The sequence below is a fragment of the Choloepus didactylus genome, chromosome 18, assembly GCF_015220235.1.
Source record: "Choloepus didactylus isolate mChoDid1 chromosome 18, mChoDid1.pri, whole genome shotgun sequence".
Taxonomy (NCBI): Eukaryota; Metazoa; Chordata; class Mammalia; order Pilosa; family Megalonychidae; genus Choloepus; species Choloepus didactylus.
The window spans coordinates 39,499,940-39,514,375 of NC_051324.1; the positions used below are offsets into that span (position 1 = coordinate 39,499,940).

Below are 14,436 nucleotides of genomic sequence, written 5' to 3' on the forward strand. Positions count from 1 at the left end.
CAAATGCAAGAAGACTGATTTAAATCTTTCCAGAAAGGTTTTTGTTTATTTGTTTGTTTGTTTTGAGGGGGGAATATTGGCAAGAGATGCTGAGCATGTGTGTCTCAGTTACTTTTTCTCTACTCTCCTTCAGTTATAATAGACATAACGTCTTCTCCTCCTTGCTTCCCCCAACCTACCCTCCCCAATAAAATAAAATGTTCTGAGAATCCCTACTCATCGTTGATAGGTAATCAGAGTGAGTATTTTAGATTCATGGAATTTCAAAGCTGAAAAAGAGCTTATGTATTTTATAGATGCTTTCATCTATAAGGTCAGAGTATCTGACCCTAAACTAGGGGGCAGGTCTGGCGGGAGAGGGTTTATGTCCCTTTCTTGTCTTGTTTGCCTTGGTTTGGGGGTCATTATCCGTGTGAGTATATATATATATATATTCCTTGCATGTGTTTTTGCACAGAGTGTTCCCGAGAGGGCAGTCTCATTGGCCATTTTGGGCATTGTTTTTCCTTGCAGGACCTAATTCAAAGGCATGTGGCACACTGGAAAGAGTCAAGAGTTCTGGGCCCTAAATTTTACTTTATGAGCCTCCCTCTCCTCATTTGTAAAATGCGGGTAAAAATCATTGCCCTCAACGTGGAATATGACTCCCGGGGAGGAATGTAGACCCGGCATCGTGGGATGGAGAACATCTTCTTGACCAAAAGGGGGATGTGAAAGGAAATGAAATAAGCTTCAGTGGCAGAGAGATTCCAAAACGAGCCGAGAGATCACTCTGGTGGGCACTCTTACGCACACTTTAGACAACCCTTTTTAGGTTCTAAAGAATTGGGGTAGCTGGTGGTGGATACCTGAAACTATTAAACTACAACCCAGAACCCATGAATCTCGAAGACAGTTGTATAAAAATGTAGCTTATGAGGGGTGACAGTGGGATTGGGAATGCCATAAGGACCAAACTCCACTTTGTCTAGTTTATGGATGGATGTGTAGAAAAGTAGGGGAAGCAAACAAACAGACAAAGGTACCTAGTGTTCTTTTTTACTTCAATTGCTCTTTTTCACTCTAATTATTATTCTTGTTATTTTTGTGTGTGTGCTAATGAAGGTGTCAGGGATTGATTTAGGTGATGAATGTACAACTATGTAATGGTACTGTAAACAATCGAAAGTACAATTTGTTTTGTATGACTGCGTGGTATGTGAATATATCTCAATAAAATGATGATAAAAAAAAAATAAAAAAAAACAAAACAAAACAAAAAAAAAAAAAAAAAAGAAGTTAAGGAGAGGGTGGGGCTGAAGGGAAGTCAGTGTGAATATAAAAGAACAACAGGGGGATTCTCATCGTGATGCAAATCTCATGTATCTTGACTATATCGAGTTCAACCTCCTGGCTGTAATATTGTCCCGTTATTCTAGAAGATGTCGTTATTGAGGGAAAATGCACAGAGGGTACATGGTGCCTCTCTGCATTATTTCTTACACCTGCATGTGAATCAATAGTTACCTCAAAATAAAATTTTAATTGAAAAAAAAAAAAAAAAAAAATCATTGCCCTGATAATCTCTCAGGGCTGCTTATCAAGCTCAAATAGGATGACATTTATGAAAGTGTTTTATAAGCAGTTATCAAAAGCTTAATGAGGAAAAGGGTATGTACAAAAGGGGCCTTGTTGGGCACTGGGATAGGAGTTTTGCAGGGATTGTGTGTATTAAGAGAGCACAGCTGGGACAGGGGATATGCTTCAGATATGGCGTGCTGCTCCGCATGGTGCCCAATGACTGGGCAAGATATCGTAAGACTCAGATAACTGTTGGCGTTGGAAAGTGCATCCCGCACTGTAAGTAACAGCAGGTTTCTCCCCAGGCCTATTACTTTCTTTTTTATTTGGGGGTGGGGAGTGGAAGGTAGGGTTGACTCCAGTCAAAGCATTCCAGCAGTGGTGTGTGTGTGTGTGTGTGTGTGTGTGTGTGTGTGTGTATGGGGGTGGGCAGTGGAGTTATTCAGGAAAGCCCAAAGAAATACTTTTAAGGCACTCTCTGGGGACAAACTGAGCTTCAACTGAGCTGTTTTAGAGAGCCTAGGTAGACAGGCATTCAGAAGTAACTTGGAGTCCCTTTCTTCATGAACAAATTAAGCAGTTTATGGGAATTAGCCTGATTTTAATTGATCTTTCTACAACTTCTGGTGGTCATCAGTTTATCACTCATTCAATAGGTGTTTGTGCCAGGAGCTGTGAAATGTGCTGGGGAGATAATGATCAGCAAAATGGACTTTTGCTTCTGGCTTACAGCATCTGATATAGTCTGGTATATACCTGGTGCCTCTAGTTAACATCTAACACCTGTCCCTTCTGTGGCACAATAACTTAATGCTGTGATTGACAGGCCAGGCTACTACCAGGCACACTATTCAAAGGTGAGAATGCCATAGGCTACCTAAAGGGGAAATGCATATTCACAGTTGAGAAATCATTGCAATGATCTAACTTACTTGACAGATAATACTGGGCAAGAGAGTTTCCTTATGAGGTTTTTGTTTTATTTTTTCCTCTCCCTTTTAGCCACTCTAATTCAACAAGAAACTCCTGGTTTGAAGTCATCTACTTCCCTAATATGATTTTTTTTTCTATTATGGTGAAGGAGATATTATTTCTTGTTGGCAAATGGAACCACTGGATATTGATTAGCACACCTCATTGAAAGGGCTAAGCATGCCACGAAGGCATACTTCTTATTTAGTAGCTTAAATTTGAAAGTCTTCCTCTTACCCTATTACCTCCTCCAGTATCACCCCAGGAGTGTTCATAGAGGAAAGAGGGTATTAAAGAGCACTGTCATCTGTTTGGTTTGAAAAAGAAGGTAAACTTTTATTTAAAGACAAAATTAGGAAAAGAAAGTAATGGTTTGCTTAGAAAGATGACAATTTACATAGGGAAAACAGCACATTTGGCCAGGACAACAAAACAGCCCTCTGAGGCTGTCAGGAAAGCCGATCACAAACATGCCAATAGAAGAGTTGAATCTTTGTGTGCGCGCGCGTGTGTGTGTGTGCGTTTAAAAGAATTCTGTAGAACAGCATAAGACAAATAGAAGATCCAAAGCAGCACATTTCCTGTCCTTGGGAACTCAGAATAACCTCTGTGAAGGTTTCTGAGATCGAAGTATTCTCTTTGTAGTGTTTTCAAACACAGAAGAAATCTCAAATCTCCTCCAGAGGGAATGGGGGTAAGGGAGGGGCTTTACAGGTATGGAAAAAGAGGGAACAGAGAAAGAGGGAGATAGGACAGCGCAGGCCTGAACGCACTGAAGACATTTAAACATGCATGCAGTGGAGGAAGGAGCAGGGTTAAGACAGCAGAGCTCCTGGGTGCAACTTGGTGAGAGTATTTGCCATGGCAACCTACTCTGTAATTTTAACACTTGGTGGTAACCAATTATGGAGGAGAAATTACCCAACTGCTATTGGTCAACCAAGAGCCAACTGGTGAGACTATGGATAAGTGTCAAAACAATGCCCCAAATAATAACTTTTCCAGAGTTTCTGTGAAAAGATTTTGAAAGCTCAGGCTGAAAAATTTTTTTGTCTTAGCTGAGAAATGGAAAAAACATCAGGTAAGTTAAGTACTGAGAATTCTATTAGTTTATTATTTAACTGACATTTCCTCACACTGAAGACAAAGGGCTTGGAAACTGTCTTTTACATAGCAAAAAGTCCTATGAATAATCAAATATATTTTTGATGACTTAACCCTTGAGCTAGATTTCAACAATATCAGGTTAGATATAAAGTATATTAATATTATTTAATACCTATGAAACAAAGTCATTCCCTCTGATAGCTAAGATTTCTTCTGTTGACAATTTTTTCTTGCAAATACAATTAAGCAGGTAGGAAATTATCAAAAATACTTTTGCCATTAGAAAAATTATCTTAATTCTTGTTAAACCCTGACCTCTTCTTACAAATCAGTAGGTTGAAGAGGCATGCATTTTACCAGTGCTGTTTTTAAATGAGGGTACTGGCCGTTTACATATCCATTTAAAATATTCAAATAGTTTGCAAAGGTACATACTAAAAAATATTATTTCAAGATTGGGGATCATATTTAACACAACATACATAATTCATTTGTAAATGTACAGAGGTTTAAAGCACACAAAATTGTGCAGATAACATACCGAAGTCTAAACTTTAACATACACACAGTTGCATACACAGCAACAAGATACAATAAATTCTGACCAAATAACAACCAATAATCAGCCAAATTACTATGTACACATTAGGCAGGAAGCAATTAAACACTGCCTAATAGAATGTCACTTAAATTACCTTTTCTATGAGAACCCCCCTCCCAATTACTCACATGCGCACGCACACACACACTCATACACACCTCTTTAATTCTTTTTCCATCATAAACATTAAATTGATGCTTGTGACTACATACATGGGATATCCCCAAACATCTTGTTTTGTCTCAGAGCAAGAGGAAACACAACAACTCAGAGTGACTTAACACAACAATTTGCCAGACTTGGCTTTTATAAATCATATACTTGGTGGTGGTTACTGTGAAAGTGTACTCAAACTTTGATGTCATGGACTGAAGGAAGAGGAGCAGAGAGCATTAACTGATAGCTTCATAACGTTTATCACTAGATTAAACATTGGCTTACTCTATAATTTAAAAAAAAAGTATGTATCTGGAGGGGAAAGACCCAGGGATATTAAAAAGAGAGAGAGAGAGAGAGAGAGAGAGAGAGAATATTTTCATGGTCCACCTATCTGATTGTTAAAAAATAAAAATAACTGTCCTGTTGACAACCATCTTATAAACTCATTATTAATTGAAATAGTAGAAATAATTGAAAAAACAAATATAACTACCATGTGCAGCTGTGGTGGAAAAACCAGAGACCCAAAATATGGCAAAATCAGTGCTTCATAAACAGTCAATGGATTTTTCTAAAAATACTTTTTGCTAATGGCAAAGTTCAACACCTCAGAAAAACTCTGAATTAAGATCTTAGAGTAAGTTTCCAAGCTGTACAACATAGTTTCAAATACACTACCCTTGTTGTTTGTAAGGCCGCATTGAAGTTTAGCTTAACAGTCATGAGCCATGTGTTTGAACATCTTATGAGAGGTGATCGGCAAAGAAACAAGTTTTTCCCTTGTTCACCCTACTACCTGTGAGGAGGTACCATTGTTTTCCAAATAGCTCCTTTAAAAACTACTTAAAGTCCAGATTTGCTTCGTTGACTTATCTGAAAAAATATTTAGACTTTATAAAGTGACAATGTAGCACTTGCAATTCTCCGAGAGGGTTCTCTTGTTCCCCTATAACTATCCTCTCTACTTGGTATGTTATAATTTAATAACGAGATATACCAACTAAGAGATGCATACTCTCTGCTGTAGTGCTGCTAGGAACAAAGTTGAGACAACTGTAAAATAATGGCATCATCTTTCTGGCAAGTATCATTTTTAAGAAGCCAGTGAATTCCTTGGGCTGTTGACATAATTAGGGAACTCAGATGCACTGCAGACTCCTTAACAGCTTGAGTTGATCATTCTCCAAGAGAAAGAGAGTACATTTTGGGGGGAGGGTGAAGAACAAGAAGAGGCCAAAGAGTTGGGATTTTCTGCTATGCTTCCTTGTCTAACAGAGTTGTCTTCAAGGGAAGAGCTCAATACTCAGGAGGGCGTGTGTTTGTGTGCCAGGATAACAATGAATGAGAGGCCAGTGCTCTTTTCCACTTGCCTGGCACGATCTCCTGGCAAGGACAGGGTAGGTGTTTGCCAGGTGGCTCTGCGACAAGGTCTCTTTGGGGGAGGAAAACAAGGCTTCAGTCATTACTCTCTATAAAGTGCTTTGGGATCCTTCAGGAAAGGGGATTGGCTTCAATATTCAAACCAAATGGAACCAGTTTCTCCAGTGTAATTATTGCTTCGAGCATTAGTGAATGTTCTTAAAACGGAATGGGTCTCATCTTTAAGTACCCACTTCTTAAAGTACTCATCTCCTGGAGTGGGTGCTTTGAATTACTGTCTCCCAGGTACCCTCACCAATTAAGAGGATGGTAGCCTTGTAAATGGTTGCCAAGCATATACGTTGGTGACTTGCATTTTTCAGGCTGCCCTTCCCCCTCCTGAATAGACAAAGAGTGAAATCAAAGATGTCTAGCCTAAGATGCACCAGGTCTGCCTGGCTGAGGAGACAGGCCCCTGCCTCTTCTAAGACATTGGTGAGAAGATGTATGGCGATGATGGCCACATTCTTAGATCAGATTGTGAGCTCTTTGTGACCTGGGAGTGTGTTTCACGCTTGATGTCTTTTGTTCTCAATGGGACGTGGAATAGAGATAGACATATAGGGAGCCTCAGTCAATGATTTTTGAGGGTTTTCACACATAATAAGAGCTGGTTAATTAAGGTGAGAGTCAAATATGTTAGAAAAACTCTAGAAAAGGAGACCTGGAACAGGAAAGTTTCCTCTAGAGACTCTCAGATTAGATTTAAAAAGAATGGAAAACAAAAGTCCATCATATCCAAACCCAAAGCAAACCAAACCAACCAACCAACCAACCAACAAAAAATCCAATAAAACAAAACACGACAAAACAAAATAAACACACAAACAAAATCCCTCAGACATTGTGGAGTCTATAATTAGAAGATTAGCCAAATGAATAAAGGACTTGCATTAGAGAACACAATTACTTCTCACAGGAATATATTATTTTAAAGTAGGCTCACAACGTGTTGTAAAGTGGAGGTTCAGGGCGAAGTCTACTTGCATGAACAGTGAATTATTTTGGATAGAACCTATCCACTTTTATATAGGAATATTGCTGGGAAAATGCATTCCAAGAAGATTAAGTTTGCTCCTTGCAATCTAATTTGCATTATTCCTTTCATGGGCATGCCTGCTTTCCTCACAGAAGTTGAGAAAGTAACCTTGTGTCCCCAATGTAAATTAGTGGGTTTGAAATTAACGCAACCTTACTTCATAGGTCATTATTTGGTCCTGTATGCCAGAACTTACTGACCAAATGAGGGGCTGAGGGGGTGGAAGGTGGGTTGGGCAAGTCTCTGTCTTTGCTGCCTATGGAGTATCTCCCAGATAATTCACAGTCACAAAGTTCTCCCTGTGTCATGAGAATGGTCATGATCATAAAATCGCTTGACTTCTTAGTTCTTGACAGTTCCAGCATCTCGTCTCACAGACTCACTAAACATATACAATCTGCCATATAATTAGAAATAAATAGAAATTGAGTGCAGATGACTTTCAGTCATTCCTGTTGTTAAAGGGGAGTCATAAAGTATGTAATTTAAAATAACACTTTGCCCAAATTTTATTTTTTAATTAATTAATTTAGGTTAGATGTCTATTACATTAAGTTTGTATTTCCTGGCAATTCAAATTTGCATTCTCTGTGATACTGGAAACTTGCTAGCGAGGGTTGAGTGAGGGAGTTGAATTTGGAATTCGAAGTAGACAAATGATCTACAAAATAGGTAAGTAACCTGTAGGCAATCAAGAGTTGACTGGGTATGTACCAATTTCTAGTAGGACAACCTACTATAAAGGGAATGGTTCTGAGTTCTGACCTTAACTCTGAGACTAATTAGCTCTGTGACCTCGAGCAAGTCACTTAACCTCTCTGGGCTTTAACTGCCTCATCTGTAAATCCAAGAATTTAAACTAATTTGATGGTCTTTTCTTAGCTCTAACACTCACCCATCCATATACATAAAATTAACTCAGAATAGAAGAAAACTGCATTTTAAACCCTTGCAGGCACAGAAAAGGAACTGCCGTTATTTTGATCAAGATTCTTTTGGGGGTTCATTGAGGGTAAAATCTCTTAAAAAAAAAGGACTGACTCCCAGACTTTAGTTTTGTAATGATCATAGGCCATGGGCCAAATTTGTACCTTTCCACTAGGGTAATTATTTATGTTTAAATCAAATGCTTTGAAAATGGAAGTCATCAGAATAACATTGCAAACAGGGAACTTCGTATGAATCCTCAAGAGGGGGAATGGTAGAACTGTGAGGGTGAGCAATATTTAACTGAAATGCATGGGGAGCAGAAAAGGACCCTTTAGAATGTCTGTTAATTGATTGAGTCTTGCTCCAGGAGATGAATTTCTGAATATGTAGGGTGATATTTCTGAATATGTAGTGTGATTTGTCTTTGACTCAGGTTTCTCGGTTTTTGAGACAGGCGGGTGGTAGGCAAAGCAGGATGTTTAGATGTCTCTGAGCAAATCTTTGGAACCCACCAGCAGGGACTTCTAAGGAAAGATTCTCCCTGAGGCAAATGGGACAGATAATCGGAAAAACTGACTCTTTGAAAGGGGTGGGTCCAAAAGAGGAAGGCAGCAACCCAAGCCCTGGGCAATCTGTCCTGTGACGTGGGGTAAGTGCATGTGCCTTGTGGCTTGGAGAAGCCTATCTCTGCTTGGCCAGGCCATATCTGAAGGGCACTTTCTTGTTCAATGATAATATACCTAATACACCTGAAACTACCTGAGAATCTGGAGCTGATCCACTATTTTTCAGAGAGACAGACCACATGGACTTATTTTGCCTATCTTAAGACTGTAAAGGAAATACCTTTCTGCTCATGTCTCTCTCCCTTCCTTTGTCTCATCTGTAATCTAGGCTTTCACTCAACACCGCCATCTTCTTGAACCCTAGAACAATTATGGCCCATTTTCATGCTTGAATAGAGCTGAGTGGGCAGTAAAGGCTTCTCCCTGCCCTATTCTGTCTGTAAAGGACAGTGTTGTAAGTGTCCTCTACTTTTGTTTCTGGTGGTTCCACACAGTACAAAGAGAGGAAAAGCCTATCCAAGTCCTACTTAATCAGACCAGAATTGATGGACAAGCTGGATTTGGTGAGCTGCTGAGAACTCTGCACTTTGGAATGAGTTATTTTAACTGACAGGGAACCCAGCACAGCTTTACTTGAGGCACATCCTGGGCTTCCTTCCTTCAAACTCTTCTAAAGGTTTGGAATGAGGGAAAAAACTATGCTAGTCTTATTTTCCCTCTGTATAAATCCTCCCTGTCAATCACCAATACCCAAAGAAGCCCTAACCTCAGGGTCAGATTACAGAGGCAACTGCAGAACTGAGTGTGGCCTACCTCAGCCACAGGTGCCACCAATAGGGAGGTATGTTTGAACAATTGCATCCAGGGCTCAAGTTGACACAACATACCCATTAGAGGCCTAACTTGAGATGACATTGGCAGCCCTCATCTCCATTTCACTCTATTCTGAAAAAATGGTCTTGAACACACTAAATACAACACTCTGATTTTTAACATTCAAATCACTTGGGAAGGGATGGGGTCACGGTGCAGCGGGCTGGGGAGGGATGGTGGAGGACGCAGGGGCTTGGGGTGGAATGGCGAACAGCTTGGTTGCAGGCCTCCCTAAAGCATGCTGCTGAGTATTTCTGATACCGCAGAAGTCGTTGGGTCCTGCAGGGTCATCTCTGGGTCCGTGGGGCTCGGCAGGCCCGAGCAACCTCCTGGGGGCGGGCTCAGGCTAGCCCACGGCTTTGCATCCGGGCCCACGAGGGCCTCGGGGTAGGGCTCCACGTAGATGCGGCGGACCGAAGGGCTCGGGTCCTGGACCCTGCTCTTCCGCTCCTCTGGGAGGCTTGCAGCGTGGGTCAGGGTTAGACCTCGGGGCCCGTCGGGGAGAGGCCCTAGTCGCTCGGCCTCTCCGGGCTCCAGGCCACAGGCCCGGGATAGGTGCTGTGTGTAAACGCCTTCAGAGAGTGACAGCGAGAGCGACTGCGTCTCACTGTGCATGCGCAGCCAGCGGTGGTGGCGGCTGAAGCCACCATAGTGCTGGTGCTTGCCCTGCTTACGCTTTCCCGGGAAGCCCAGCGGCGGCCGCGCGCCTGGCGCCATCTTGGCGTGGTTCTTCGGCGCGAAGCGCGTGAAGGTCAGGCTGTGGAGGAACTCTGCGCACAAATGGTCAGAGTCCGGCCCTGGGGCCCGGCTCTGGAGGTCCGGGCCCGGCCCCGTCGGGGACTTCATGTCATGCACCTGTAGGACGTCGGGGGCACTGCCGCTCAGGCCGCTCAGGGCCTGCTGGGCAATGTCGTGCGACGATAGGTAGACCAGGTCCAGATCGCGGGGACTTAGGGCGTCGCTGGAGTCATAGTCGCTGTCAGTGGGGAGGAAGACTTCCGAGCAGCCTTCCTCATCAGAACAGGGTTGTGAATCTGCAAAGCCAGAGACTGATGTTAATTAAAAGGTAAACTCTTAGCCAAGGCATGTGTCATGAATGTAGGATCGATGCATTTGTGTCTCTCGCACTTAGAAGGGCACCAGGCTTCATTTAATGGTTTGCTGCTAGTCTCTTGAAATTCTTAATAATTCTGAACAAGGGTCCCCGCATTTTCATTTTGCAGAGGAACGTATATAGGGGGTCCTGGTCTTGGTTTAAGGGGAAGGAAGGAAGGAACTCTGACAGGTTCAACACGGACAGTGGCCGGGAACATTCCCTCACCCCCCAGGAATACTTTTATTATTCACTGGACGTGTGTGGAGAGGATGAAACAGGAAACAAGCCAGACAGGATTTATTCGTTCATTTCCTGTTCTTATTTCAGCAACAATTTTTGCCTTTGACAAAGTAGCAGGAATTTAAAACAGGGAATTTGGAGAGGAGGAGGCAATATGATGATCTAATTCAGGGAAACTTGGTTTCAAATCTTAGCTGTCCTCCACCTACTTGCTTTGTGATCTTACTTCTTTAAGTTTCCTTATCTGAAATAAGCAGATGACAATAGAACTTCTTATTTGAGGTGATTGTGAGAAATAAATCAGTTCTTTGTATAAACACTTAACACATTGCCAAGTGTTGAACAACAAAACAAAACAGGAAAAAGAAAAAGTCAGCCCAAATTAAAAAAAAACAAAAAGAAAAAGTACCATCAGAGGCTCAAAGTACATAAAATAATGACCAGGAGTGAGCCACAAATTTAGTTCTATAGACATTTGTCATTTAATACACTAATTGTTTATCTCTTCTTTCTCCAATCAGGTTGTACATTTCTGGAGTGCAAGTACTCTAAAATTCTTTGAATTCCCCGCACAACTTAGCACTTGGTAGGTACTTGGTAAATAAATATATGTAAAATTTGGAAACATATGCAAGTGTTCTTAAAAAGAACAAATCTCCGTATCTTTAAATTTGAGGCAATTTCAACCAAGTTCTAATCTATAAATTTGACGCAATACCAATACCAATAGAATTTTTTAATGGAACTTAATAAATTGATTTAAAAATTCATCTTGAAGAGAAAATATATAGGAGTGGTCACCACATTTTTTTTTTTTTTTAAATACAATATGGAGAAGCCCAGTTTACCAGATATCAAAACAGACAATAGAGTTTAGGTAATTAAAACTTTGTAGTATTGGTATAGGAATGGACAGATGGATCTATAGAACAGAAAAATAAAGTGCAGAAATAGTCTTAAGTTTATACAATAATTTAACAAAGGGTAAAAATGATAAATTTGACTACATCAAAGTTTAATATTTTTTTTAAACAAATGATACCATGAACAAAGTAAACGGATAGGTAATAGATTGAAAGAAAAATAGTAATAACATATATAACAAAAGATTAATGTCTGGAATATACAAAGAATGCCTATAAATCAGTAAAAAGACAACCCAAATAGGCAGAAGATAAGAACCAACACTTCAAGGAATAATCAATTCAAATGACAAATAAACATAATTAAGATGTTCAGCCTAGATAGTAATTACTATGAGGCATTTTTTGCCCATCATATTTGAAAAAATAAAAAGATTGATAATATCTTGTGTTGATGATGTGTAGGAAATCAGAGACTCTCATATAATGACAGTGGGGGTATAAAGTGGTACACATCTTACATAACAATTTAATAGAATATGTTGAAAGTATGGACATTTTTTGTCTCAGCAAGTTCTTTCCTAGCGATCTATATTTGAGAAATTATCACAATGTGCACATGAAGGCATTTACAAATTGTTTACTGCAGAATGATTTGTAATAGTGGAAAACTAGAAATAATACTGTTGTGAAAGGAAAGCTTACAGGCAAAGAAGCATTAAGAAAAGAAAAGTCATTTACTGGCAGGTTCTGCAAGGGAAGCCATATTTGAAAGCACTGGCTTGATGATTAAAAAATATAACAGATATTTAAAGAAAAAAAGCTCACAAGGTTAAAAAGTTAGTTACTCTGCTTATGGTAGAAAAACAGACATGATTATCGTAAGAATATTGGAAACGTTAGGGATAAAGTTTGTTTTGTTAAGGATTCCAGAAATGGAATCAAGGTTTCTTCTCTTTTAGGGACTAGAACTAGATGGAGTGACTTTTTTCCTCGTTCGTTTGTTTATTTCAGGTCAGAGTGTAAAGTGCTCCCCCCCAACCCCCCTGACTGTAGAAGATAAGTACATATTTATTCATAATTGGCAGGGCAAGATGTCAGTTTTGCTCTCTCATTGCTGGTTGTTACCCAATAGCCATTATCCTTTTTTAGTTACAAAATCTTTATTTGGGACAGCAATGCACTCATGTTAAAGACAACAGTTTTCAGCTTTCCTTGCTGCTAGGCATGACCATAAGGCTAAATTCTGGCCACTGAGATAGAACTGGAAGTATTATATGAAACTTCCTGGAAGGCTGCATAAAAGGAGTTGGCTTAGTTGGGAGATGGACCATTTTGTTTTTCCTCCTTCCTGCCTTTTGCCTGTAACAAGATGTGTTGGCTGGGCTCAAGAGGCAACCTTGGAAACAGAAGCCATGTGCTAGGAAGTTGGAGCTGAAAAATAGAGCCTAGTGTCTACTGCCGTGGAGTCCACAAACTAACCCTGAATTGTCTACCTCTGGGCTTCTTTCACATAAGAGAAAGAAACTATGACACTCTTATTTGGGTTTTCTGTAACATGCATCCAAATGTAATCCTAACTCAGCAAACCTAAATGTCCATCAGTAGGGGAATGGTAAAAGAAATTGTGGCACATCCATATTATAGAATACTATCTAGCATCTACAGAGAATGAGGTTGACCTATATGTTGTTCATTAAATAATGGCTACCAGGAAAGGACTCCCTCTTGTACTTTTATGAGCTCTACTCATATGTTCAAGGTTTTCTTCAAACATTACCTCCTTTAGGCAGCATTCCATAACTTGCCTAGAAGGGATTCTCGCTTGTCAGTATTTTTGTAATATTCATTGTTTATATTACCCTTTGGCACATAGCCTGTGTATTAGTTAGGGTTCTCCTTGGAAACAGAATCAATGAGAGATGTCTCTTATTATCAAATTGTAAAAGTGACTCACGCAACTGCGGGAGCGCACGAGTCCAAATTCTGCAGAGCCGTCAACAAGCTGTCAACTCCAAGGAAGACGTCCAACGAACTCCTCGGGAAACGAACCGACAACTTGGACGAACTCCTCAGGAAACGAACCGGCAACTTTGAAGAACTCCTCAGGAAACGAACCGACAACTTTGACGAACTCCTCAGGAAACGAACTGGCAACTTCGACGAGCTCCCCAGGAAAAGCTTCACTGAGCAGCTGAAGAAGAAGTGAAGGTTCTCTAACCGTCCGGCTTATAAGCCTCGAACTGATCACCCGGACCAAATCCAGCCAATTGCATTCTCTCACTGTGGAAGCACGCCCCTTGATGAGTCATCAGTCAGCTGCAGTCAATTGACTGATGATCCGACAAACCAACCAGCCTCAAATAGCCTCACAGGAATCGTCAGGCCAGTGCCTGCTTGACCAGACAGCTAGGCCACCTAGCCAAGTTGACACATGAACCCAACCATCACAGTCCACCCCTTGTCAACTTGGCAGTCGTACACATCACCTAAAACCATATCTTCAAAATGAACGTTACAGCTTATGCCATATGATAAGGGGATAAGACAGAGAAGAAAGCAAAAATATTTTCTTCACAGACAAATACCAACATAATCATCACAAAACGAGGAGGAAATATTCATATCATCATAGTCCTCGTTTCTGTAACTGGTCACGTGGCTGTAGTTCATATTTATCACGACCTTCTTCCACTACCCATTCCATGTTCCCTTTACCCTCAGCAAGCACTTCAGCTGGCCGTGGTTCTTTGCCTGGTGGGGTGACCCAAACCTTCATTCCTGAAGTTTCTTGGCCATTGGTAGTCCTGCCTGGATTGGGTTGTTGCAGTTTTCCATTGACTTGAATCACAGGGCATGGTAGTACTAAGAGACGCCCCAGGGGATCTCCTGTATGCCAGGAAAACTCTTCTTTACTTCCATTGTGTAATTGCAGTGCTATTTCCCCTTGATAGTCAGGATCAGTCACCCCAGCCAGTACAGTAATCCCCTTACTTGCCTGTTGATTCAGA

General features: G+C 40.8%; 1 protein-coding gene across 4 annotated transcripts in view; it reads right to left on the reverse strand.

Annotated features, from left to right (window-relative positions):
• Positions 1–2,891: 2,891 nt before the first annotated feature.
• Positions 2,892–14,436, reverse strand: part of ANKFN1 (ankyrin repeat and fibronectin type III domain containing 1) — a 389,228-nt gene continuing 377,683 nt past the window's right edge. For all 4 annotated transcript variants that reach the window (XM_037809531.1, XM_037809529.1, XM_037809532.1 and 1 more), the window contains one exon: positions 2,892–10,260. In XM_037809531.1, coding sequence (XP_037665459.1) covers positions 9,458–10,260 — 803 coding nt within the window. In that variant the 3' untranslated portion in view covers positions 2,892–9,457. The remainder of the gene's footprint in view (positions 10,261–14,436) is intronic.